The sequence below is a fragment of the Neurospora tetrasperma genome (assembly GCF_000213175.1).
Source record: "Neurospora tetrasperma FGSC 2508 unplaced genomic scaffold NEUTE1scaffold_4, whole genome shotgun sequence".
NCBI lineage: Eukaryota > Fungi > Ascomycota > Sordariomycetes > Sordariales > Sordariaceae > Neurospora > Neurospora tetrasperma.
In genome coordinates, this window is record NW_009799102.1 from 3,367,260 (window position 1) to 3,388,965 (window position 21,706).

The window sequence follows — 21,706 nt, forward strand, 5'->3', positions numbered from 1 at the left end:
CTGGCATCACTCCACATCCCACTACCCACAAGTCCTCATCCGAACCTGGGGAACTCCACAAACGCACAAGCCGTCATAACTCTATTCTTGGTATCCACCATTACAGTGACGTCCTCTGCATTCAGGTCATACATTACACAGTTACAATCATGTCGTCAAACTACTCTACTCAGTATTACGCGGCTACTGGCGCGGTCCCCATTCCCTCCGGAAAGGGGCAGTACCCCACGTACCCTGCCTACTACAACAGCAATGACAGCAACTACTCCGTCTCTCCTCCTGAGGAATCCGATCCGTCAGTGACTTCGGGGTCTGGCATGGGTCATTCCACCTTTTCTGTTCCCGCTTCTACCTATGCTGGAAGCAGCCAGGGAGACTACGAGAGCGCGGGATCTGCAAGCGGCATCGATCTTAATGAGTACATGCAAGATCGATTTGCGGACACGTTCTCGCCGATCCCTCTCGATCGCTTGACGGTCGAGCAGGCCAAGATGTGAGTTCATTTCCGAACCGGAGAGCTGTGTTCTCCTGGACTATTTGCTAATCGGATCCACTTTTTCATATAGTTCTGGCGGTCTGAACGCAAAGCACCGCGAGGTCCTCGAGCTTCAAGCTAAAGCGCAAGCACGTCTCGCGAGAACAAGAGCCCGATTCGCTCAGGGGCTCGAAGATGCACAGGCAGTGCGGAAAGATCTCGAATGGACACAGAAGAAAGTGACGTAAGTTTTGACTCCCAAGAACCACAAGAAAAGCGAACTCAAACTGACTGCTTCGAATCAGAGCTCTTTCGGCCAAGGCGGCGAAGCAGCACCCCAAGGAGTACAGCAAGGCGCGGGCACGCCACCCTTCTCCGGATGCGTTCTAAACCGATTTGTTACGTCTGCATCTTAACACGATTTCTCTTCATTTTCTTTCTTTTGATTCGGTACGTAAGGAGTATACTTGCACATACCCCTTTTTCATGTTTACTTTTTGCCCAAAACGGGGAAATGCCCCCGAGGTCTTTTGCAATTCTCAGCCTTGCGGAAGAGATGACGTTGGAAAAAGAATATGAGGCGCGGCAAATTTAGCCGCGATATACGCCCAGCGGAGACAGAGCAAAAAACGGAGTCAAGTTTAACGGTTGACGGGGGTGGTCGTTAGGTTGGGCTGGAATGCGTCAAGACGTGCAGCTTGCGGCGTTTTCCTCGTTCAAACTCCACGCCCCCCCCCTGCTCTTCCCTTACCACGGACCACATCGTTTCGGGAAAATGCCCAATTTCTTTGATTGGACTGTTATTCAGGATTTTCTTGGTGGCTTTTTTGATCCTGAATATTTTATGGGTTGGGTTAGACGCCGCATCCAGGGACCAGGTACCAGGCATCGGGCAACTGTACACCCCCCTCCGTTTTCTTGGCTTCGTTTCTGCTGAAAGGGAGGGTAGGAACCTGGACCGGGAGGTGACGACACGCAGGGATAGAACACATGGCCGTGGGAGGAAAGATCCGAGCCGTTGCGGAATACACAAGCCTGACAGGGCTGCAGGATCGTGATGGTTACTGCCGGCGTGGGGATGGGTGTGTGAGCACGATGAGCGCAGCAGCGGGTCTGACAGTGATGGTTGCGCTACCTATTCGTCCAGCATTCTTGGAAAACGACTTCGAGACCTGCAAGGAGCTCCACACACCCACTATCCAGGTACCGACATGACACCCTCCTCGATCCGTTGTCCTGAGCGGCTTGCTTGTCAGCTTCTTGGCTTGATCCGGCACGTGTCTGTATTTGGGGACCGTTCGACACCAGGGAAACGGACCACACACTCTGTTCCCAGGTACGGACGGACAGTGTGGACAGAAGTGCCGGGTGACTGGGTACCTCCCCTTCGACCCCTGACGGTGGAGCAACCATTACCTCTTGAGGCTAGACGACAATAGAGTAGATGTTGTTGTTGCTTGGATAGGAAAGTGGTTTGGTGTGTGGTTGGTGGATAGCTCATATCTCTTCTGTATCTAGCCGGGTTTGCCTGTACCAGAGAGGGGGGAGGGTAGGATTCGGGGATTTGGTGGCTTGATTTCTTTCTTGTGGATATAGTGTCGTTAGTCTTGGCTAGGGCGTTGATGGAGACGGTTGGCTTGTTCATATGTCGCCTTTGGTAGTTAAAAAGATCTTTTGCCTGTTGAGGTGGGTGTATAGATGAGAACCGTGACTGTTTGTATGGTAAGAAAGCGTCGTAGTCAGGGTAGGGAAAGCACTTGGCCGAGTGGCCCGTACGACATGATCTCTCTCTCTCTCCCTGAATGAACAATAATGATGTGAGAGTAATTTGGGCAACGCACGATAAGAAGAAGTAGACATGGCCTCGGTGAGGGAAACCCATGGATGGATAGAGGTAGTCTCATGTGATGTGGCCAGCACATACCCTTTACGTAAGTGAGTGAAGGGGTAACCCCTTGGCTCAACACTGATACATAAACATATACATACCATCCGCCATCAATTCGTCATCCATGATCTGGATGACATCCATCATACATCCCGCAAGGACGAGACACTAAGAAAAGTAGAGGCCACCCACAGGAAGGAAGTGTTGAGAAGTGAAAGTCCGATGTGGATAAGGAAACATAAGAACATGACTTGTTGAATAAAGGACTAGGGTATCAAACCATCGATTGCTTCCATAGCAACCAGCATTACCGACAGTAGTAGCAGCACGAGCAGCAGCGAAGCCACATATTGCCTGTCAACGCGCGGTGTCAAGCTTGACCTCCAGCTTCAACGTCCGCTCCAGCTTTCGCCCCTGCTGGCTTTGATACTAACTGATATCGGCCGCTCTTGTTGTCACTGCCACCGTCATCACCACCATCTTCGCAATCATCATCATCCTAACCACTTGCATCAACGAAGTGAGGAATGGCCTTCATCTAAGCCACGCCCTGCACCTCCTACACCGCTTGCACAGCCGACTGACCCTCCTGCTGCCCGGAACCAGAACCAGAACCAGGACCCCCAAACCCACCTCGCCCACCACCACCACCGCCACCTCCACCTCCAGAGCGACTAGGCAACCACTTCCCCACGGCTTCCATCCCGCGCTGCTGCTCCAACCGCTCCCACGGGTTCTCGTTGCTCGAAGGGTCGTAGTAATCCGTGTACCAAGGTTTCGTCGGGTCACGACCATGTGTTCCTCCTCCACTTCCACCTCCTCCACCTCCTCCACCGTAAGCACCCCTGCCGCCTCTACCGCCTCTACCGCCTCCTCGTCCGCTATGCACACCATGATTACCTCTTTGGTTGTGTTGTTGATTCGATACCTGAACTTGGACTTGCGGTTTGGGCGGTAAAGATAGCGATGAATTAACCGGAAGACTAGTTGTTGATGTTACATCAGCTGCAGCAGAGGCATCGTCATCGAGGTTGATCTCGTTCGAATCCCCACCCCTCGGCACATGAAAAACCCTCGGTTGTTGAACAGGCACGTCATTCGCCCCTGTGCCCTGTGGTGTGGGGCCGACGTAGGCGTCGTCGATGCGGGAGTTGTAGCGCCGTTTCTTGGAGGGACGTTGTTGGCCTCCGTGGGGATCATCAGCGGGTCCTTCTTCTTCGGAGTAGTCGGCGGGAGCTTGGTGCCCGAAGGAGGAGAAACCCATTGCTGCGGCCATGGCGGCTGCTTCGGCTTCTACGTCGTCGGTGAAGATGTCATTTTCGTTGGTGTTGGTGGTGGTGGTGGTGGTGGTGGTGGTGTTGTCGATTGGTGGTTGGGTCATTTTGGTTTGGTGGTGGAGGTTAGGTGGTGAGGTGGGTTGTTCAGTGGTAACGAAGGGACGGAGCGGATGGGTGGGTGGGTTGAGGTTGAGGAGTTGATGATAGTTTGGGTGAGGTTGAGGATTGAGGGTTGAGGATTGAGTCGCTGGACGCAGTTTTCGAGAAGTGGTTGGGATAAGAAGCGCCGTGTGTCCGGGTTGGGTAATTCGAATACCAAGTTGTGTGTAACACGTTGTAGGATATCAAGTCGTTAGTGCCGTTCAGTCATCGATGTGAATGAGTGGCAGAAGTCGATGTGTGAAGTTTCGAAAAAGGATCAACGCCCCAGACGACGCGCCAAGAAACACCGGGGAAGGAAGTGGAGTCGAGAGATGTCGTGGAATCAGCCTTGTGGGGCCCCACTCGTTCCCCGCTAAAACAGAACACAGGAACAGCCGCACAGTGGATTTGGGGAGAAATGGAACCCTTGTCTCGGAATGTCACCCTCCCGATTGGTGTTTTTGTCACTTTTCAACTTTGGATCTTCTTTTGGACTTGACTTGGATTATGGATCGAGTTGTACAGTATGACACCACCTTGGTTGAACCGCACTTGACAATGGAATCAGAGGATACCTGTGGGTGAGATGTGACAGGACGGCAAGAATATTGAAAACAAGCGAGAAAAGGCAGCTGACCCTCGAGCACTGCTGTTGTGGCTTTCACGATCAAAGTTGGACCCCAACGACTTATTGAGCTGGAAGTTTTCTGAATTTCAATCCTAAGCCGAAAATCCCATGTGATCTCCACTCACTTTTCTCGATTTGATAAGCCCAGCCGTTTGTGCCTGAGATATCCAAACCAAGAAGTCAGGGGACTCGAGCAAACTTGAACCCCTGTGTTTCCAGCGAACCAATCGGTAGTAGCCTACATTTCACACTGTTTCAGCTGATCATCGACCATTGGACGTCACTTTCATCCCGAGACTTTGCACATATATAGGACCAGCCCATCTCACCATCAACTCTGCTTCTCTGTTTCTTATCAGTCCTCGACAATACTAGTCAACTCACCATCTCACCCACCGGCTTTCAATTAATCAACCAACCATGGCCACCACACCGCCCTCCAACTCCTCACCAGAAGGCACCATCACCCTCCGCCTCCCCTACAAATACTCCCACTCCTCCCCACCCCCACAAACCATCCCCTTCCCACCCCTCGACTTTCTTCACCGCACCTGGTCCGTAACCCACTCGACCCTCTCCATGTGGCATTCGGCCCGCAACGTCCGCATCACGTACCGCCCCCTAACCCCGACCAAAGATGGCCGTCCCCGTATCGACGACCTGGTCGAATACGAATCCCTCTCCGGTTCAGGAGGCGTCAAAACCGTCGCGGGAGTCGACACGGGTAACTGGGACAATATCAAAGAGGACACGACCAGCTGGGACTGGCGCGGGAGTGGGTGGTTGTTTTTTGTGACCAGTCATTGGGAGGTGCTGGGTTGGGGGGAACGCAAGAATGAGGAGACGGGGGAGGTGGAGGAGAGATGGGCGGTTACGTGGTTTGCGTCGACGCTTTTTACCAAGGAAGGGGTGGATGTTTATAGTGATCGGCCAGAAGGGGGGAGTAAGGAGTTGGTGGAGGAGGTATTGAGGGTGTTGGGGGTGATGTTGGAGGAGGGTGGGGAGGGGACGAGAAGCTTGAAGGAGATGGTGGAGAGGGATATGAGGGAGGTGAAGATTAGTTTGCCTTGGAAGGAGAGGTGAGTGGAATACAGGTTCGGGGGGATTGGAGTCAGATTAGGAGTTATTGGATGGTATTACATTTGGATGGGTATCTTATTGGCTATTTTATGTTGACGCTAAGGTTTGTATTACTCTGCATTTTGCGTAATGCAAAAATTAAGGATGCTATGCCTGATCGTGTCTTGGACGTCTTGGCTTGTGCTCGTAATCTGACCTCTCCGAGCGGTGATGCCGGTGATAGTCATGCTTATCATCGCGGGCATCACGGTCTTTGTGCTTGCGATACTCGCGATCGTCTCGGTCCTTACTAGGCCGTCTATGGTGCCTGTCGCGAGAATGATCTCTCCTCCTTTCCTGATCTCTTTCACGCCCACGACTTCGTTCTCGGTCGCGATTTCTCTCCCTTTCCTCATGGTGACGACCCTGTTCATGATCCCTGTCATGGTCATGGTGACGGTCGCGGTGCCGGTCTCTATCTCGCGATCGGTCTCGATCATGGTCCCGTTCCCGCCTCTCCGACCGAGACCGCCTACCACGGTCAGATTCGTCACCAGACGCTCTACCATCATGCTTTTCCTTGCGATGTTCTGTTCGCCTCCTCTTTTCTCGTCGTCGCTCTTCTTTTCGCAATTCCTTTAGCTCCCTTTCCCTTTCCTCATTCTCCCGTTCCCGTTCCTTGTTGAGATCACGCACCATCTTGGCACCCCTCTTCATCATCGCCAGAGGATCGCTTGCACTCAGTCTTTCCACCTCACGAGCCTTCCGCCCGGGATCCTCCTTCCCGAACACGTTTTTGGATGGCACCAACGCAGCAACGTCGCCATCCGGTGTCGCATACCAGGGGCCATTTCTGGCTAACAAGCCTTCCGCATCCCTGCCAGCCGCACTGGTAAAGCGTACCTGATGCTGCTCCGCTTCCTCACGCTTTTTCTTCGCTGCTTCTGTCTCGGTTTTCTCATCCTTCTCTGTAAGCCTCAGCTCCTCTTCAGAAAACAACGTGATATGACCCCTGCTATCGACCAGCGATGCAGTAGTAGTAGTGATGGAAGTCGACTTCACTGGGCCAGACAGCTCCCTCGCCGCATTTTGCCCTGCCGTGGCCCGCTCCCGCGCTACCCTCATTTCAAAATCGGTGTCATCTTCGCCTGTTCGCTTGCGTTTGCGTCCTTCTATCAGAGGATCACGTTCACGATGACGGCGCCCATGATCATGGCTGGATTCTGGTGCTGGTGGTTGCTCCTCAAGTGGCGGCGGAACTTCACCGCGCAGAATGGCTAGACGACGTTCGGCGTCGACCTGTTGCATGCGTTGCTCCTCAGCTTCCTCGCGAGCACGGGCCTCGGCCTCGTCACGGCGGACGCGGGCGACGTTGTCTGCGTTGTAGACGTTCCATGATTTCTTTCCGAGCAGGTGACTTTTGTGCTGTTGGTAATTGTTGCTTGAAGAATAGGAGTAAGTCTTTTACTCACAGAGGCATGTTGGTATTGAGACAAACGATGGAATCGTCTCTCTTCAAGTGATGGTGTAGTTGGACAACATTGGGAGAACCAGGAAGTAGAGGTACTTGGAGTCAGTGGTCTTATCTTATCTTGCGGCCAACACGTGCCCCGCTCTTTGACGTACGTTGGTCCCGTTGGTCAGGGGCGAGTCCAGGCTGGGCGCCAGGGGACCAAGTCTGGGGATACACCACTAATTGAAAGCTGGCGCCTTTGTACAGGTAATCTGACAACACTCTCTATAATACAACCGCTGTTGACACCATTTCCTGTACAGCGTCAGGGACACAGCTGAAACCACCCAACGTAGTAATAGCGTTCCTTTGACACAACAGACCTCCATCCCCATCCCCTCCTCTCTCAACTCAACAAAACACCGAAGCTCAGCCTCAAAGGACAGGCATCTTCTGTGGTCATACCCGGCCATATCGTCAATTACAATCAACCGAACCAACATCCACGACGTGTCTACGTACTTGCGCGCGAATCCAGTGCGCCCACTCCACGCTCCAACGACACTTAGATAAACACGACCAAGGGCGACTGGTTCTCCCGATTTACACCCACCTACCCATCCACCTACTCCTCGATACTCGTAACTTATAATCCACACAACAAAACACTCACCATGGATATTCGAGGCAACCTCTTCGGCAAGAAGCCCCAAACCCCACAAGGAGGAGCTGGTCTCCCCGGTCGTCCCGTCCAACAAGCAGCCGGAGGCGGATACGGCGGCGGCGCAACACCGACCAACTACGGTAGCCCAGGTGGTCGCGCTCCCTCTCAACCCCAATACTCTGGTAGCGGCGCTGGAGGATATGGAGGTGCGCCATCCGAGAAGAGCTATGGCGGCGGCGGTGGCGGTGGTTACGGCGGACAGCCCGCTCCTGGCGGATACCCTTCTCAGTCAGCCGGTCGCGGTGTCCCCCTTCGGCTCGCAAAGGTGGATGACAAGACGTTGCAGAGTCTCTACATCTTTGGCAACATGTGAGTTCCCTACGCCCCCTACGGCCAGTTTGTCCAATTCAGATTGCTAACCTCGTACTCCAGTTGCGCCGTATCGCCCGACGATTTCCCCCCGAACCGCGACGGCACCGATCTATACATCCGCTTGACAGGAAGACAGCTACGAGGAGACTACGTGGTGACGGCACGCCCCACCCCCGGCTTCCGTCCAGGTCACATCAGCTTGTCAGACCCCCAGCGAACATGGTGCGGCGTTGGCATGATGGACGAGTTGATGGGAGAGGTCTACGATCCCTTTGCCCGTGGAGGCGACGCCTACATTGGCTCCATGGATGTCGAAATCGGATTTGCGTCAACCAACCGAATCGTCGATACCCCCTATGACCAGGATGAGCTGGCCAAGGTGTTTCTCAAGACTTTCCAGAATCAGGTCTTTGCTCCGGGTCAGAGGTTCCTTCTTGATGTCAAGAACATCCCTTTGGCTGTCATGGTCAAGACGGTCACTCTGGTTGACCTGACCATGCTGGGATCGGGCGAGGCTCCCACACGCAGTGACCCTGGAGCACGCGGTATTCTCACCAACCAGGCCAGCATTGGCTTCTACAAGGATGCCAGGTCACCCATCAAGCTCAAGGGCTCCAACAAGCGCCCAGCGGCCAACGCCATCATCGCCCCAGACTTCAAGTTCGAGAATATGGGCATTGGTGGTCTGGATACCGAGTTCTCCACCATCTTCCGTCGTGCCTTTGCCTCTCGTATCTTCCCTCCCGGACTCATTGAGAAACTTGGCATCATGCACGTCAAGGGTATGCTGCTCTATGGTCCTCCCGGTACCGGCAAGACCCTGATTGCCAGACAGATCGGCAAGATGCTCAACGCCAGGGAACCCAAGGTCATCAACGGTCCCGAAGTGTTGAACAAGTACGTTGGTCAGTCTGAAGAGAACATCCGTAAGCTCTTCGCCGATGCCGAGAAGGAGTACAAGGAGAAGGGAGACGAGTCCGGCTTGCACATTATCATCTTCGATGAGTTGGATGCTGTGTGCAAGCAGAGAGGTTCGGGTGCTGGCGGTGGTACCGGTGTCGGTGACAGTGTCGTCAACCAGCTGCTCTCCAAGCTCGACGGTGTCGACCAACTCAACAACATCCTCCTGATCGGAATGACCAACCGTAAGGACATGATCGATGACGCCTTGCTTCGTCCTGGTCGTCTCGAGGTTCAAATCGAGATCTCGCTTCCCGATGAGCATGGCCGTGGCCAGATTCTCAAGATCCACACCTCCAAGATGAAGGAGAACAAGGTCATGGCTGACGACGTTGACCTCGCCGAGCTTGCCACTCTTACCAAGAACTTTTCCGGTGCCGAGCTGAGCGGTCTTGTCAAGTCCGCCACCTCGTACGCTTTCTCCCGACACATCAAAGTCGGCACCATGGCTGGCGTCTCTGAGGACGTGGCCAACATGAAGGTCAACCGCCAAGATTTCCTCAATGCCCTCGAAGAAGTCAAGCCCGCCTTCGGCGCCGACGAGTCCGAGCTCGAGAAGCACCTGGCTTACGGCGTCATCCACTATTCCAAGAGCATCACCTCGATCCTGGAGGACGGTCTGCTCTACGTCAATAACGTGCGCAAGCTCGAGCGCCTCAAGCACATGACCGTTCTCCTTCACGGTCCTTCGGCCTCTGGAAAGACGGCTTTGGCCGCCCACATCGCCATGAAGTCCGACTTCCCCTTCATCAAGTTCATCACGCCCACCGACATGGTTGGCTTCCGCGACGAGGTGGCCAAGAAGGATTACATGCACAAGATCTTCACCGACGCCTACAAGTCCCCGCTCTCCCTCCTCATCATTGATAACATCGAGCGCATCATCGAATGGAACCCCGTCGGCCCGCGCCTGTCCAACACCATCCTTCAGGCCCTCGTCACCCTTTTGGTTACTCCCCCGCCCAAGGGCCACCGTCTTTTGATTCTCGCCACGACTTCGCAGCGTACCGTCATGGAGCAGTTGGACGTCACTGAGTCGTTTGACTACCAGATTGCTGTTCCCGCTGTGAACAACCTCCAGGAGTTGGGCGCGGTGTTGAACGAGGTGGGAGCGTTTGGTGGCGACCAGGCGGCTGTTAGTGAGGTGCTGAATACCCTCCGCGAGTATACCGGATCGGATAGCGTGGGTGTGGGCGTCAGGACAATCCTGACGATTGCGGAGAGCGCGGACACGAGTCCTGATCCTAAGGGATGGTTCGTGGAGAAGATGGCCGGGTTGATTGCTCGGTATAATGTTAGGTAGAGAGAGATAACCAGAGCTGTAGACAAGGAGGTATATATAGTAATATGGGTATATGGGTGGATATCAAGTGGATGAGCTTCAAGATATAGACAGTGATGCCTTTTTGGAATAGAAGTAGGTTAATGATGACCACTATTTTGTTATAACCGTTCCAGTCTTGTTCCGAATCTTACCCCTGCGTTTGAGAGTAGAAGAAATGCGAGCGTTCGTTGGACTTGTATATCTATTTCCATGCTAACGTATCCAAGATATTCAAAGGACCACATTTCTGGACCTACGCTACTATGTATACCTTCACAGCACGAACGAATACTTACCATATTGGTCAGCGTCTTCATGGATGAGATCCCGAAAGTAGAAGAAACTCGAAACGGGTCGACAATCGAAGGTTGCAACCGGGGACAATCAGCCGTCAAAAGTCCAACGGACCCGGTACAGCTATCACAATCCTCGTCGACGGGACGCCTACTTCAAGGAGCTTAAAACGATTCAAATCTCTCGCTACTGCAACGTCCCCGACCAACCCCTGAAAGCCCTCCCTCCACTTTGAAAAAGGTTTGACCAAAGAAAGAAGCATTACAGGGCCCTCAACGAAACAACCACGACAGCTATATCCCTCCTCCTCCGAGGCCAAGTGAATTGCAGACCGTAATTAGAATTGCTCTGGTGTACGACGGACTTGGCTGCCACGAAACTGATTGAAGTCCCACGCTCTTTACTTTCTCCATGCACACTTATTGACGGGTTTGTAAAAAGGTAAGGTAAGGTAAGGTAAGGTAAGGTAAGAGTAGCAAACTAAGCCTTCCATTATTTCATGGAGCTGGAATGTGGCTCACCTGGTTAGTTTCGTCGTGGGTTCGTCTTGATACTGCCGTCTTTTGAGAGTTGAGACTGTCTTTGACGCTGTCATGGAGCGAGCGAGCGGGTTGGGTTCATCCTGGTCAATGGTTGCTGTATGGTTTCTGATAACTGATCCTTTCCTGGTTCTAGAAAAGGGGCAAGTGTTGACGGAGCGTTCAAGTTTAGAGGTACTTCTGTTCGTTGCATGTCACAACCGACCTAACTAACTGCCCAGCGCGGGACGCGAAACCCAATTCCAGTTGGTCATCAGCCAGGTTACGTGCGTCTTCTTGCCCTCAGCAATTACCGACCTTTAAGTAAGCAACCTTCTTCTGCATTTCTTTTTTCTTCTTCTTTTTTTTTTTTTCTCTAGAATAAACCTACGATCAACTTGTCTAGGGTTGATGTATAAGTTTATGTGTTCCTTTAAACCACCGAGGCTTGCTATGAGTTTTAAAAATGTTCATGTTGATATTAGTGATGCATCTTGGGTTTTGAACTTTGGCATCTTGCACTGTCCTTGCGGTGGTCCTTGATGGGTTGCATGTGTCTTGTCTCACTCGGAGTACGAAGCTGACAGTCAACGAGCATTGGACTGTAGATCTTCATCAATGCACGTAGATTGCGATAAAGAGGGGAAGCTAGACGGGGAAAAAAAGGCATGTGTATGTTTGAGGAGGGAATTTGGAGAAGTTTAGTACACATAGGAGATAGTGTTGTAACGATGATCGAAATTTACATGGGTCACAATCAGTTTATTCCGTGATCAAGCACCGCAGACACTGTAGCTATACTGAACAAGTGTGTACGATGGGACAGGTGGTGACTGTAAAATTGAATTATCATTACCAATACTAGCGAGTGTATAATGTAGAGGTAATGAAACGTGAGTATATCATCCAAAGCATGTAATGGTAACAAGCGATCCCATAGTCCAAGCGAAGAAATCATTCCCATTATCTTTCCCCGTACCGTGCCTTCCAACTCAGAGAAAACAAAACAAAGCATTCCACGGGTATCCTACAAAGAAAAGATATGTACTGTGAAGGGAAAAAGAGAAACTGTTGGAAAGAGGCGCGAGCAATAAGCAGAGTGATGTTGCTGGACCAGGCCCCTGATTAAGCTCGTAGCTGAGCAGCGGTAGGCTGGAGCGTTGGAATGTGTTCATTGTCTTCGTGTGAGGGATCGGGTCGTAAACTCCGCCAAAACTCAATTATTGCCATCGTCATTGGTTTGAGAAGGTAAATATTCGTCCATGTCGTTAACCATCGTATCATGACCTTGTACCCCCTAAGGGGCTTATAGGTTCTCGACCAAGTGGGCATTCAACGCCTGCTGGAATCCTCCATCGGAACCTCCAAAGTCGTGGAACGTAGACGTTTTGTTCTTCGAACCGCTGCCTTCACCCTGCTCACCCGGATTAAAGGACCCCGGGGCATCCAACGACGCATTGAACTGGGCCTGACTAGGCATCGTCTGATTCGTCGCCGGCAAGAAGATCACCTTGCTGTTCGCAGACTTGGCCATAGCCTGCATTGCTTCAAGGTAGCGAATCTGCATAGCAGGAGCAGAACTCAAGATATCAGCGGCCTGCCTCATCAGCTTGGCGGCCTCGACCTCGGCCTTTGCGGCAATAATCTTGCTCTCGCCGATGCGCTTGCTCTGGGCAGCCATGGAGAGCGAATCCTGCAGCTCGTGGGAGAAGATAATGTCCTTGATAAGCATGCTCTCGACGGCCACGCCCCATTCGGCCGCGACATCCTCGATGATCTCGCCGATGGACTGGGCAATCTCCTCGCGGCGCTCGATCACGTCCTGCAGCACGCGGGCACCGATGACATGGCGCAGCGTGGTCTGGGTGCGCTCGATCAGGGCCTGCTTGACGTTGGTGATGCCAAAGGCGGCCTTGTGCGGGCTGACGATGTGGTAGTAGATCACCGACGTCAACTGCACCGTCACGTTATCCTTGGTCATGCAGACTTGCTGCGGCACCTCGACGATCTGGATCTTGACGTCCACCTGAATCAGCTTCTCGGCGAGCGGGTTGACGCGGACGAGACCCGGGTCGACGGCCTTGTAGAACTTGCCGAACTTGGTCACCAGGCCGACGTTGCCTTGCTGCACGGTCTTGTAGGGGTTCGGGCACATGATGCAGCACGGGATGGCGCCAATGGTGCCGATGACAGCGCCGAGGCCGTTGATCATGTAGCCGTACCAGTCCTTGGGGTCGGCATCGTTAGTGATGATGCTGGCGTAGGATTTCTGGAGGTCTTCGGCCCTGGGAGGCTGCACGGCCATGGGAGCTTGCGGGCGGAAGCCGCCGGCGCCGTTGGTGGTGGACTCGTGATGGTGATCGTAGTTGGGCGCGGGGCCCTTTCCCTTGAGGGCGGGCTGGTCGGACGAGATTGAGCTCATGGTTGTTGGATGGGGAGGAGGTGGTGGTGGAGGTAGTGATGATGGCGAGAGTGGAAGTGGGGTGATGGATGGTTGTTGTTGTTGTAGTTTGGATGAATGGGTGTTGACCATACAAGACTAAGTGTGAAGTGGAATGTGGGAAATCTCGGGACAATTCAAGGGAGGGGGACAGTGCACCTTTTAAGCATTCTCGAGACAAAAGACTGGTCCGGATACAAGAGTGCAGCGTGCATATCCGTACAGGCAACCTCATGTGGTGTGGTGTGCTCAGGCGTTGTGTTGTGTAAGCCATGACATTTCCCAAAAGGGATGTTAGTGACAAGGGTCGACGCGGGGAAGGCATGGCGCTGGGGTCGTCCTGCAAGGTGCATTTTCTTAGCGGTCGATTTGGGGATCAGCCAGTGGATGGTGTTACTGTACGGCGGCACTGTGGAGCCATTTAGGGATTTGGTTACTTTCGTTCCTCTCGCTTCAACTTCCACCATCCGACTTCTTCCATTCTTGTCCACGCCAACCTGAGAAATCGCTCATCTGTCTTCAAGTCTCCAAATTCCCTCATTCAAAAACACGCTGCCGTTTTCCATGCACTGCCTCGTCAACGCCTTCACAATCATCACGCGGTCCGAATGGCTAGGTAGTTGAAAGCAAAGTCTAGTTGCCGATATCCGACCAACCGACCAGACAGCCTTACAATTTCCGCACTGTCTGTTTATGTGGGGAAATGGCTGGGAGTCTTTGATATGTATTGGGGTCTGCTGGCACGCCACCCCTGACAACCTTATTGGGCATCGAGGCCCTAATGACGCACCGCCCGCACCTCGCATCGAACCTATCTTTCCTCGATGACTTTTCCTGGTCGGTTATTAACAAATAAAGCTGTATCCCAAGAGCTTATTGTTTCCGCTATATACCTATATTACCATGAGCCATATTTCTTGACGAGCTACCACTGGAATGTTTGAGTAACCACCTGATTGCCCGTTAAACTGTCTAATCCGTCACTCGCCTCTGCCCTTCTGCTAACAATGTATCAAGCCAGTTATCCACTCATAACCTGGAACACCATGAAAACATCTCAAGACTCCTTGATAACATGGTACGGCCAACCAAAGCCAAGAACCTTAAATCTGAACCGAGCCGAGGCCCCTGCCAATTAAGCAGTTTTGACACATCACCAACACTCCCCATCTGACCAAGCATAGCCACAAATCTGCTACATAGCTCTTACGCCAACAATACCACCTACTTGCACACCCAATCCGGTACCCGGCCGTCGGCATCGACTTCACCAGTCTTGGACGGCAGTCTGATCTCTTGACCGGTTTGATCCTTGATACGCACTTACCAGAAAGGGATAACGGGTAAAGAAACAGCCTCTCTGTGTGCCTCGATCTTCTCATCGCCATCAGGCTGTACAGAGAGGATCGACCAGACAAAAACCATCCAATGATGTCAAGTCAATCACCAGCCCTGAATATGCATGGAATCTTACCCGCTTTCTTCTAGACGCCCTAGACTCGTGATGGCTGTCTATCTCAATCCATCACCGAGACCCTGTCATTATTCGTCAACCCTGGGCACATCTGTCAACTGTCACTGGGAAAGCACAGGTTGTTGCTCGAGTCATCGTGGAGAGTAACACGACAGGCTAATATTCCCCTTGCAGTCATACTGCCCCTTCACGATACCATTGGCCTCTTCCGTTAGTACTATGCAAGGTCCTAGCATCAAATCGCTCATATTCATTAGACCAACGTTTGGGTACACTTGCATTGTTCTGGCCTCGGGACCACTCGATTCGGACCACTCGACCACTTGGCAACCCCAAGAGATTTTCCCACCTCAGCACCACGCCTACCAGACAGAGACCTCGTAGGGGTACGGCAAGTACATCTGTGACACCACTTTCAGTCTGCGGCCTAATCCTATCGCCAATTTGGGACACCATTTCTGGCTACAGTCTGACGGGCGAGATTATCTGTTAGCTTTCACTCATCCAGCCATACCAGGAACCTCTTCAGGAGATGACAGCAAACCAAACTGCGCACTTGGTCCAGTGAATGTTAATGACTTCCCAACTTACAAAACTCTCTGTCATTCCAATACTCTATCTGCACTGGAAGTAAGTACAGTGATTGCGGACGATACTATACAACTACTGAAAACTGCAAGGACCTAGTGCCATGTGGATGTCTTCCATGGCTGATGTTTATAGTAGAACATGGACTAGAAGCGAGTGGACTACAATAAAAACAGTGGACGGACTGGAAGTATACAGTAGGGAGATCACGGAAGTTCTTTCGCTTAACGGTTGACTACTGTGGCCTCGATACCGTGCATATTCTAACAATAACGGTAGGAATATGTAGATAGTACAAGAAGTGAATGGACTTACAAAGCTATCGTTAATCAGAAACATTCAGTATATGAACACAACAACCACTCACTGGATATATTTTTTTTTACTTAATTGCAGTTACCAATGCCCACCAAAGGCATCAAGACGTATCATTTTCTACATGGTCCCTTATTCGAATCTTCCACTATGACTGTGACAATTCTCGCATCTAGAATTTCAGAGAGTGTTCAAGTCATATTCGAAGGCTTTTTGATGGATCTGGGGGCCTTCAACAGCTTGGTTTGTAGTTCACTTGATGGCAATCCACGAGCGAGAAGCAAGGACACGAAAAGACCAAGCACAGCACGCCTGACACTGGACAAATTTCTTCCTTTAGGATGTGAATCTGTCTATCTATATACCCTACCTAACGAGTTTGGCCAATATATGAATTGAACCATGTAAGCAGCAAACCATGATAAAACTGCAATGTATCATTGTGCGATTCGTGGTATATATTCAGATAGATAGGAAGGATAATCCACCGTTAGCAGGCTACTGTTTCATACCTTCTTCCAACCGAGCCACATCATCAGAAGTCCACAGGTGAAAAGTTTCATATTTGGTAGACAGCCCCCCACCGGTTACTAATAGCGTCTTCATTGCCATATGGACATGTGATGGTGGTGTCAAGCCAGTGTAGGTTATGATTTTTTTGGCTTCCCATATCCTCTTTCAATTACTTATACCTCAAAAATAGGTATGTTTGACTTGCATCCCGCAACGCCTACATCATGTTACATTGTACCTAGAGGTATGTCTCTGGTATATTAAGACAGTTATATGCCTTGCAAGAAGGAAAAGACCTAGTAGATCACACCCCTAAGGCATCTCTATTCACGCAGGTCAGATAGTGAACCCCCCTATCTGGCTGGGCTTGCGAAGTGGTTCGATTCCTTGACATGAGGGCCATGTAGCCTGACTTTGCCTTGACTCGAAAGTGATCATGAATTAGGGTACATCACTGCGGTCCCCCAAGTACAATGCCGCGTTGACCAATCTTCTTCACTTCGCGCGAGAGTGACTTTGCTATGCTCTCCACCAATGGAATTCCAGTTCAAGGCCTCCATTAGGGGCTATCCTCTTTATGGAGGCAATCTTTTCGGCCTCATGAATAGTATTTATGCCCCTTGCAACTAATGGCTTCTCCCAGCCCTTGTGCACGCGATGGAATTTGAGGTTCTTGTAGAGCAGTGCCAGGCTGGGGATCGAAAGATTCCGAACCTGAGAGCAGCTTGAAACAACAGCGACAATTAGATTTTCTGAGCCAGGTTCACGGACCTTCAACATTCCGTTGATGTAAACTTCCATACGTCCCGGAGACCCTGGACGGATCAATTCAGACAACTGGCAACAAGAAAAAGATCGAAGCATCGAGCAAGTCTCCGACGCCAACACGCTACGCAGAATTGGGATCAAATCGCTGGCACCAGCCGTCAACTTTAGACTTCTTAGACCGACAAAGTGGCCGCACACGAATGCGGTTTGTAAGTCAGTCATGAACTGATCTAAAACATCTGGAAGTTTGGGCGTGGCGGGCAAATCCGGGTGGGTCTCTATCCGAACATCCAGCCCCTTCAAGGTTGGCAGACCCGCCATAGGTCTTGTAAGGTTTTGTCCTAACCGCTCCATTTCCTCCAGTAGCTGCTGACCCCTCTCCTCCCACTTACTGGGTTTTGCGTCATCCGTGCAATACCTGCTAAGTTCTTTTATGTCGACGACGATACGAAGCTTTTGGATACGGTCCAAGACGGGGCGGTTGGATTCCTTATCCCAAAAACTGAGGCATCGGGACCAGAGCCGGGGAAAACGGTGCAGAGCGAGAGGTCTATATTTGAATATATGCGCTTGGGCCGGATGGTAGAAGCTTCGGCTGATGAGAGGGAGAAGCCGAGGGTCGCCGTGACCAGCAAGGTGTCTGTCTCTTGCACCTTGGTGCATTGCACACTCCAAATCTCCAGCAGGCGGGAGCACCTTCCGTTTCCAACCAGACGTTGTCCTCAGCCTTCCTTCCTTCCATCTCATCCCAGAACAGACCGCCCAACAGCGCGGTACATAGTCGACCTCCCCAGCACCTTCTTTCACCAACAACCGCTTTGGTCGAGTGGCGTAACGGCCTAGGTACCGTCCTAACACCTCAAACCACCAACCAACCCACACCCGAAAAAAGATACCTACCTGTCGGTTCGGGAACGATGATGTACATTCAAGTAACCCAAAGAGCGTTCCACATCGTAGACCGCGACCACTTGCTACTTCAATGCAAGTTGGGATCTGTTAGTATCTGCAGCGACAGAAGAAGGTAATCAATCAAAGTTATAAGCATACAAAAGAAACCAAAAGAAACAAAAAAGAATAAAAACGGTTCAAGGTGTTTCGATGGTTCGTTGAGATGCCACTCGATTGAGCGGTTGTTGGTCATTCTTTTTTGGGGTGTTCTTTTGTACCTTCTTCGGAGGTGGAAGGGGGGAACGGGTTGAAGAGGGGGGAGGTAATGGGTTCGAACCGCAGGTTGTGCCTTTGCTTTTTCTCTTTTTCTTCTTTTCACTACACTCCTCTGATTACAAGCTTGCTTTATTGCTTCCATTTGCTCTCCACCTAGATCCAGCCCTCATCCAATGCCAGTCCTCCATCTACTTCTACCTTGTCTGTAAGTGCGACCTACTGTCCATACTTTGCGAGGCTCGAGGCATTCACTCCTTACTGTGACCCTATCGTCAGCCTTCAATAACCTCTAGGACTATGTCTTGACCCTGAAAGACCTTCACGCTGTGACACCCATTACCACTTTGATCTCAACTTTCCTCTCCGCCTGCGTCTCAGATCCCTCCTTCACTTCAGGAACCTTAATCCCAACAAACACGGACAACTGCCCTCAGTCCGTCCACACTGACGCCTTTCTGTCGTTGTTTCCCTTGCGTTGCTAATGACGAAGTTGTCAGTAAGATGGCGTACGCCGACGTAAAGTCGTTGTTCTGACAGCAATCAGATATACTCCGCATCCAAGGAATCTGAGAGATATACATTTACAGAACTCCTCAATGATCTCTATCAGATTGGCATACTCCTGTTAGCTCGATAAAGAGTCGATGACTGAAGGCTTTCGACTTACTTGGTAAACGATATCATAGGGAAGTCGGTCCATGGTGGAGAAACGCACAGTAATCGATTGATGACTTTTCGGAGAGCCCCAGGCCAAGAGGGCAGACACTCGTCCTCAAATATATATAAATACTCCCACATTAGAAACGTCCGGTAGATTTCGGTCAATAAACGCTCAAAAAACAGGGAGGAAATCCACTTACACACACACGTAAAAAAGACGAATGACACAAGCAACTCAACGTGCAGTAGCAAAAAGAGAACACGAGCATGAGAAAGATCAAGTCGGAGACAACAGAAGCCAAACACCATGTCAAAAATAGTTGCAAGATACCTCTATATTCACACAGATGTGCCACCATGATCCATTTCATTGGCAATCTAGGAACATGTAAGTCATGGCCCATAATCATCAGCTTATCTCCCAGTAGCAACCATAGACAACAACATGTGGCTCTTCCATAGTGAATCATTAACCAGCTACACGGCTTTTCTTTATCGGCAGAATTCCTGGACTTTTGGTCCCCACAATCACAGCGCCGTTGGCCCTTGGAAGACGAGCCTACCTCCCTTCATGACCTGTAAGCTGCGGCACTCTAGCTCCTTTTGCAAAAGCTCGTAATCGGGGCGTATGAGCTTGTATTGGCCCCATGATGGTGTAGACACAATCGGGACGTCTCCTGAAACAAATAGATCGGTTAGCATCAAGCCTTTGTAAGCCAAGGAGCCCGTTGTCACCAACTCATAAGACGTCTGCGCGCGAACGTGACGTCCTCAAGTTCCACTGATGTATGGGGCGCCACCAAGTCCTCCAAAAATGCCAACGGCTTCCACTTTTTGACAAGAACCCTGCCCACAATCAGCTTGTCTAAGCCCGTGTTTTCCGGATGAAGCTGGGGCATTTCGTGGAATGTGAAAAGACAAAGTTCTTTCAAGTTAGGACACAGCTCCACCAAGGTCAGAACCGCCTCTTCGGCGGCCATCACTGCATCCTGATTTTCCACGGAGCCGATCGCCTGACATCTATCACAATGAACCGTCTTCAAGTTCACGCAAAGCTGCTTCGATCTCGTTGCGTCCAATAGAATCTCCACGAGCTGGTCTGCAGGCGCCTTCACCCTCAGGCTGGTCAAGTGGTCGAACCTCCCGTTGCTCAAGGCACACCCAAAATCCCTGACAATCCTAAGAACAAGGTCAGGGATGGTTCTGTTGACAACGAAATCGTCACTGTAAACGTTGGTGAATGTGTCAACGCTAAAAATCAACTCCCTCAGGCTGGGTAATCCAACCATGGGCAGTTCGAGCTGATTCATCAAATCAACCATCAAAGCTCGTAGTTGCCGCTCCTTGGCTGCAGAAAGAGCCAGCGCTTGATCCTGTGGGGTATTCTTCTCGACAAAGCAATACTTTGAAATTCCATGGCTCTTGACAGCAATCTTCAGCCTCCTCACCTTCACCCTCAAATCTTCCGTCTCATTACTAGACCAAAACTGCAAGCATTGCGGCCAACAATCAAATTCATGAAAGCTTAGCGGGACATGCTTGAAGATGTGCGGCATAACAGCGTGGTAGAAGGCTTTGGAGACGAAGCAAAATTGCAGAAGTTGTTGAACGGAAGGGTGGGAGTGGAAGTCATGGTCGAGAATTTCGCAGGCCGTGGGAAGGTGGAGGACGCAGAAGTAGTGGATAATCTGGAGGAAGGGCGCGGTGTTAGTAGTGAAGGAGATATGGCCAAGGTACTGGAATAATTTGGGAGGATGGTTGGTGTTGTAAGCCGAAAAACTCATAGGATGATCGTTTGATAAGTTGAAGAGGATGAGTTGCTTGAAGAGAAGAGTAAAACCTGGACTGGAAAAAGATGACCGTAAGTGTGGCCCTTCATCACACCTAGAAAGGATTTCAGGTAAAACATAGAATGCACCTGCCTGCGAGGATGGACAAGGTCATTTCCGCGATGGACCGACATATTGTACTACCCAAGGTCCGGCAGGATGGGAATGATGACAAGAGAGATGAATGATGATGGAAGAGTTCTCATGAACAAGTACGAAGTAGAACATCCGCCGAATCCCAGAAGTTGTACTCATTATTTGGAATAGCCATGTGTGCCGTCCCAAGAGCAATGACAGGCAGGAAGAGCGGGGAGTCACTTACGCGGTAGAGAACGTCGTGAGGAAGAAAGGGACTCATGTTGCCCCGGAATGACTGACTGCCCTTGCGTGAATGATGCCACTTCGATACTGAGGGGTGAGACTACGTGATATTTGGGTGTGGGAAATGGTTGATTGGTGGCATGCGGGAGAGAAGAGTAACTAATGGGGTGCCAGCCCAGGTCTAAATACCAAGTCTAGAAGCACCAAGAGGAAAATCAGTTTGGGGTGCTCTTTCCAGACGTTAGACTATAGTGGGGAGCGACTTCCCCAGTGCATACGTTCAAACCAACCCGGTGCAGGAACATACATCTCTGCATGGAATAAAAGCTTAGCGCGGTGAATGGCAGAGTGGTGACAACCTTGTTTTGCTTACAAAAGATGGGTGTGTTTGTCACTCCACAATCCCTGAATATTGTAAGATGGAAGTATCACGCTGTGCCTTTGTATCCACGCAGGGGAGTATAGTTGGGCGCTGTGGGAATATGGTGAGTGTCCAGTAAGGGCCAGTTGAACCCGAGGTTATCGACGATGGTGTCGCGATTTTCCATAGTGCTCGAATACTGTTGATCAGAAAGATG

At 51.1% G+C, this 21,706-nt stretch overlaps 7 protein-coding genes across 7 annotated transcripts; 2 read left to right on the forward strand and 5 right to left on the reverse strand.

The window, feature by feature from the left end:
- Positions 1–149: 149 nt before the first annotated feature.
- NEUTE1DRAFT_130730 (uncharacterized protein) lies at positions 150–865 on the forward strand (the record flags this gene model as incomplete). The annotated part of the gene is made up of 3 exons (XM_009854187.1): positions 150–493; positions 567–719; positions 781–865. The coding sequence occupies 3 exons, from the start codon at positions 150–152 to the stop codon at positions 863–865; spliced, it is 582 nt and encodes a 193-aa protein (XP_009852489.1).
- Positions 866–2,922: 2,057 nt separating this feature from the next.
- NEUTE1DRAFT_123354 (uncharacterized protein) lies at positions 2,923–3,744 on the reverse strand (the record flags this gene model as incomplete). Its single annotated transcript, XM_009854188.1, has 1 exon — positions 2,923–3,744. The coding sequence occupies one exon, from the start codon at positions 3,742–3,744 to the stop codon at positions 2,923–2,925; it is 822 nt and encodes a 273-aa protein (XP_009852490.1).
- Positions 3,745–5,227: 1,483 nt separating this feature from the next.
- Positions 5,228–6,948, reverse strand: NEUTE1DRAFT_147460 (uncharacterized protein; the record flags this gene model as incomplete). Its single annotated transcript, XM_009854189.1, has 3 exons — positions 5,228–6,091; positions 6,165–6,885; positions 6,941–6,948. The coding sequence occupies 3 exons, from the start codon at positions 6,946–6,948 to the stop codon at positions 5,600–5,602; spliced, it is 1,221 nt and encodes a 406-aa protein (XP_009852491.1).
- Positions 6,949–7,595: 647 nt separating this feature from the next.
- Positions 7,596–10,369, forward strand: NEUTE1DRAFT_123357 (uncharacterized protein; the record flags this gene model as incomplete). The annotated part of the gene is made up of 2 exons (XM_009854190.1): positions 7,596–7,954; positions 8,018–10,369. The coding sequence occupies 2 exons, from the start codon at positions 7,596–7,598 to the stop codon at positions 10,218–10,220; spliced, it is 2,562 nt and encodes an 853-aa protein (XP_009852492.1).
- A 1,507-nt stretch (positions 10,370–11,876) lies between these two features.
- On the reverse strand, positions 11,877–13,599 carry NEUTE1DRAFT_117539 (uncharacterized protein; the record flags this gene model as incomplete). Its single annotated transcript, XM_009854191.1, has 1 exon — positions 11,877–13,599. One exon carries the CDS (start codon positions 13,584–13,586, stop codon positions 12,360–12,362), a length of 1,227 nt encoding a protein of 408 aa, XP_009852493.1.
- Positions 13,600–16,902: 3,303 nt separating this feature from the next.
- On the reverse strand, positions 16,903–17,893 carry NEUTE1DRAFT_102206 (uncharacterized protein; the record flags this gene model as incomplete). The annotated part of the gene is made up of 3 exons (XM_009854192.1): positions 16,903–17,272; positions 17,378–17,640; positions 17,822–17,893. The coding sequence occupies 3 exons, from the start codon at positions 17,891–17,893 to the stop codon at positions 16,903–16,905; spliced, it is 705 nt and encodes a 234-aa protein (XP_009852494.1).
- Positions 17,894–19,537: 1,644 nt separating this feature from the next.
- NEUTE1DRAFT_102208 (uncharacterized protein) lies at positions 19,538–21,165 on the reverse strand (the record flags this gene model as incomplete). Its single annotated transcript, XM_009854193.1, has 4 exons — positions 19,538–19,685; positions 19,810–20,666; positions 20,861–20,947; positions 21,034–21,165. The coding sequence occupies 4 exons, from the start codon at positions 21,163–21,165 to the stop codon at positions 19,538–19,540; spliced, it is 1,224 nt and encodes a 407-aa protein (XP_009852495.1).
- Positions 21,166–21,706: the final 541 nt, after the last annotated feature.